The 3,224-nt window shown below is 39.3% G+C and overlaps 1 protein-coding gene across 1 annotated transcript; it reads right to left on the bottom strand.

Annotated features, from left to right (window-relative positions):
• Nucleotides 1-625: 625 nt before the first annotated feature.
• On the bottom strand, nucleotides 626-2,531 carry LOC107907029 (protein ALP1-like). The gene has a single exon (XM_016834220.2). The coding sequence runs from the start codon at nucleotides 2,267-2,269 to the stop codon at nucleotides 812-814; it is 1,458 nt and encodes a 485-aa protein (XP_016689709.2). The 5' UTR covers nucleotides 2,270-2,531; the 3' UTR covers nucleotides 626-811.
• Between the last annotated feature and the right edge of the window lie 693 nt (nucleotides 2,532-3,224).

A 3,224-nucleotide genomic window follows, 5' to 3' on the forward strand; every position in this document is an offset into this window, starting at 1 on the left:
TTATGCCGTGAAATTCGCCAAGGACTTCAGCATTCCTATGTCTTGGGGATGAAGTCACCACGACAGCTATTCATTTATTTGTTTAATAAACCAATAAATCAGGTGATAAACTTGCATCTCCTGTCCTATTAGAATCATTTTGATTTGTCGTGTAGCTTGTAAATTTAATACTCAGTTGCGATTGGATGTCAAGTATTAAAATAACCATAAAATCACCAGGCAACCTAACCAAGGGCATAAGCTCATACTGTTAATATAATAACATATGAGAAAAATGAGAAAAACAAACAGTGCTAAAGCTTGAACCATATTTTGATTTTAAGCTGGTCTTGAGAGGAGATATGCAAAGATAAATCTGAAAGGGGCACTCCCAAAGTAATGGTAACAAAAATGGGCCTAAAGGGTCCCTTCCATTCATTTAACTCAACAGGCTAAGTTCGTTCACAACAAAATTCAAGAAGAAAAAGAAAATTTTCATATAACCTTGTTTGAAATTGAACATCTAAAAGAATAATTTTGATGTTTGATTTCATTCATATTCTTTATTCCATAATGGAAGCAGTATAGAACCAAGGAATACACATATCTTAATGTAAGTGAAAACCTAACAGGCTAACACTGTAACTCAAAACTAAATAAATGTTTCATTCATTGGAGGGAACAAATATAGAATTTTACACATCCCTTCAAACAAATTTACAATTAATCCCTACAATAATGTCATACTACCTTGCAAAAAAAAATGAATTTATAATCTTTCAAAAAAACAAATATTGGATATTCTCTGCCCCCCAAATTCCATTTTTGTAAATTACAGAAAAGCAGTGCCAGCAAGACCATGATGTAAAAGATTATGAGCAATAGCATCTCTAGCTTTCATCGAACTTACCGATTTCAAAGCAACTTCAGGGACCATTTCATCATCAGCAAGCGCAAATTTCAAGTCTGGGTCGATTCCTTCATCCATCATTTCACAAATATTATGTAAAACACAACAAGCTCCCAGCACAACAGGCAAATCCTGTAACTTAACCTCTGTCCTTTTCTGCAAACAACACCACCTCCCTTTAAGTCTCCCAAATGCTTCCTTAGCAATCTTTTGAATCTCCCCAATCTTTTCATTGAAAGCATGTTGTGTCCAAGTCAAATGCTGTTGTGTGTAAGGAACCAAAACCCAATCCATTAATGGATACCCTGAACTCCCAACAATCCAAACTCCTTTTAGTAATCCCCCATTTGCCCTTTGATACAAAGCTGATTTTTCAAGCACTTCATCATCGGTCATCGAACCCGGCCACCCTATACAAACATCTGTAAAAACTCCCCTAGGATCGACCACGCCTTGTACGGTTATCGAGTACGAGGTTTTCTGGTTCCGCTCCGTGTGTCTCTTGTTGAAATACGCCGCCACGCTTATTTTCGGTGCGATAATCGGGATGTGCGTTGTGTACATTGATCCGACGGCGTTTGGTATCCCCGAAATGCCCTCGAACTCTTCTTTTATTTTCCGCAAGGAATCCTCTTCTGGCCAGTGTAAGTATTTCGGCATCAAAACGCTGCGTATTGCCGAACACACTTCGAGGACCAGCTTATGACACGTCGAGATGCCTAAACCGAACCGTTTCGAAACGAGCCGTAACGGTTCGCCTGTGGCTAGCCGCCAAATGCAAACCGCCACTCTTTGCTTAACGGGGATCGCGTTCCGTAACGTCGTGTCTTCTTTGGCGATAACGGAGTTGAGTTCTTCGCAGATGAGCTCGAAGGTTGACTTGCTCATCCTGAAAGCCTTCTTGAATTCTTCTTCGGGGTAATCGGGTCGGTTGCAGTCGTCCCACCAAGCCTTCGATCTGTCTTTTACCCATAATCGCCTTTGCTGACCCGACCCGGATTGTTTGTTCTGTTGGTTGGGTGATTGGTTTTCCGTTTGGCTAACGGCAGCGACAGCGACGGATGCCGCCATGGTTCGGGACTTCTTCCGCTTCACACGGTCGGTTTCGTCGATTTCGGAGTAATAGTCTTGGAGATTGGTGTAAAATTCGAGCATAGTTCGAGTTTTTCTCTTGTGATTGGACTCCAAGATCGATTTCTCTTCATTGGATGCTTCGTTTTGCTCTTCATGGTCTCGCTTTTCTTGCTCTTCAAGCAACAGTAGCGAAGTGATAATACCGTTCAAATCTTTCTTTTTGGGTTCATTGTCGGTGGAACAGCTATCTTCATCGTCGGAAAATGTTTCCTCCCGTCGTCTCTTATAATTCTCGCCGTTAATCATTTCAAAGCAAGAAATAGTGAGGAAAAAACAAAAATTCGTTTCTTTGGGGAATAGCAAAGCTGGGCGTTTTATATATGAAAAGAAAATGAAAATAAGGGAAAATATTTAATTAAAACAGGCGAAATTTTAAATAAATTAAAAAATGAATTTTGCTTTTGGTAAACTGCATAGAACTTTCATAGATTCTCATTTTGTGTACCATTTGCTAAAAGGGCATTGACGTTAACAAATGTTTTCATTTTAGTCACTCTCGGTTATAGAGATTGACGAAAATTCTAATTGGCACGTCAAATCATTCTTTTTATTTTCCACATAAGTATATAATTTCCACCTCCTTATTCTGGTTCTATCTCTTTAAATCTTCACCCTCTAATGCATCCCCTCCACTTTGAACCACCATCAACTCATTATGCTAGTCTAACTCGAACCAACTTCCATGAAACCCAAAATCTCAACCACTGGTCCCATCATCCACAACAATCCTCAATTACCACCGTCAAAACCAACCATCACCCACCTACACCACATAAATATAGTTAGAAGCCAATGCCAAGGACGACAAGATTTGTAGATTGAAAATGTTTTCAATCATGACTTAAGGGGTAAACTTAGAAAGTTTTAAGCCATTCTTTAAAGAACAAAGATAACAAATATATATCTTATGGAGAGAGAGAGAGAGAGAGAGAGAGAGAGAGAGAGAGAAAGAGTGAGGAGATTTTGGGCTATCGAACAATTGTGCCCGATCAAAGTTTCGATGCTGAAGAAAGGTGGTTCTCATGGCATTGCTAAAACAATAAGGGATAAAGGGAGTGAAACTTAGCTACTTCAAGGAGATTTGCTCCAATAAAGTGAAATAGGAGGATGAGAAGCATTTTAGTGATGTCAACAATTGGAGATGGTGCGGCGATGACATCACAACAATGTTCTTTAGGGTTTCAAAAAAAAAGAAAAATGG

Source organism: Gossypium hirsutum, chromosome D05, assembly GCF_007990345.1.
Source record: "Gossypium hirsutum isolate 1008001.06 chromosome D05, Gossypium_hirsutum_v2.1, whole genome shotgun sequence".
NCBI classification, from domain to species: domain Eukaryota; kingdom Viridiplantae; phylum Streptophyta; class Magnoliopsida; order Malvales; family Malvaceae; genus Gossypium; species Gossypium hirsutum.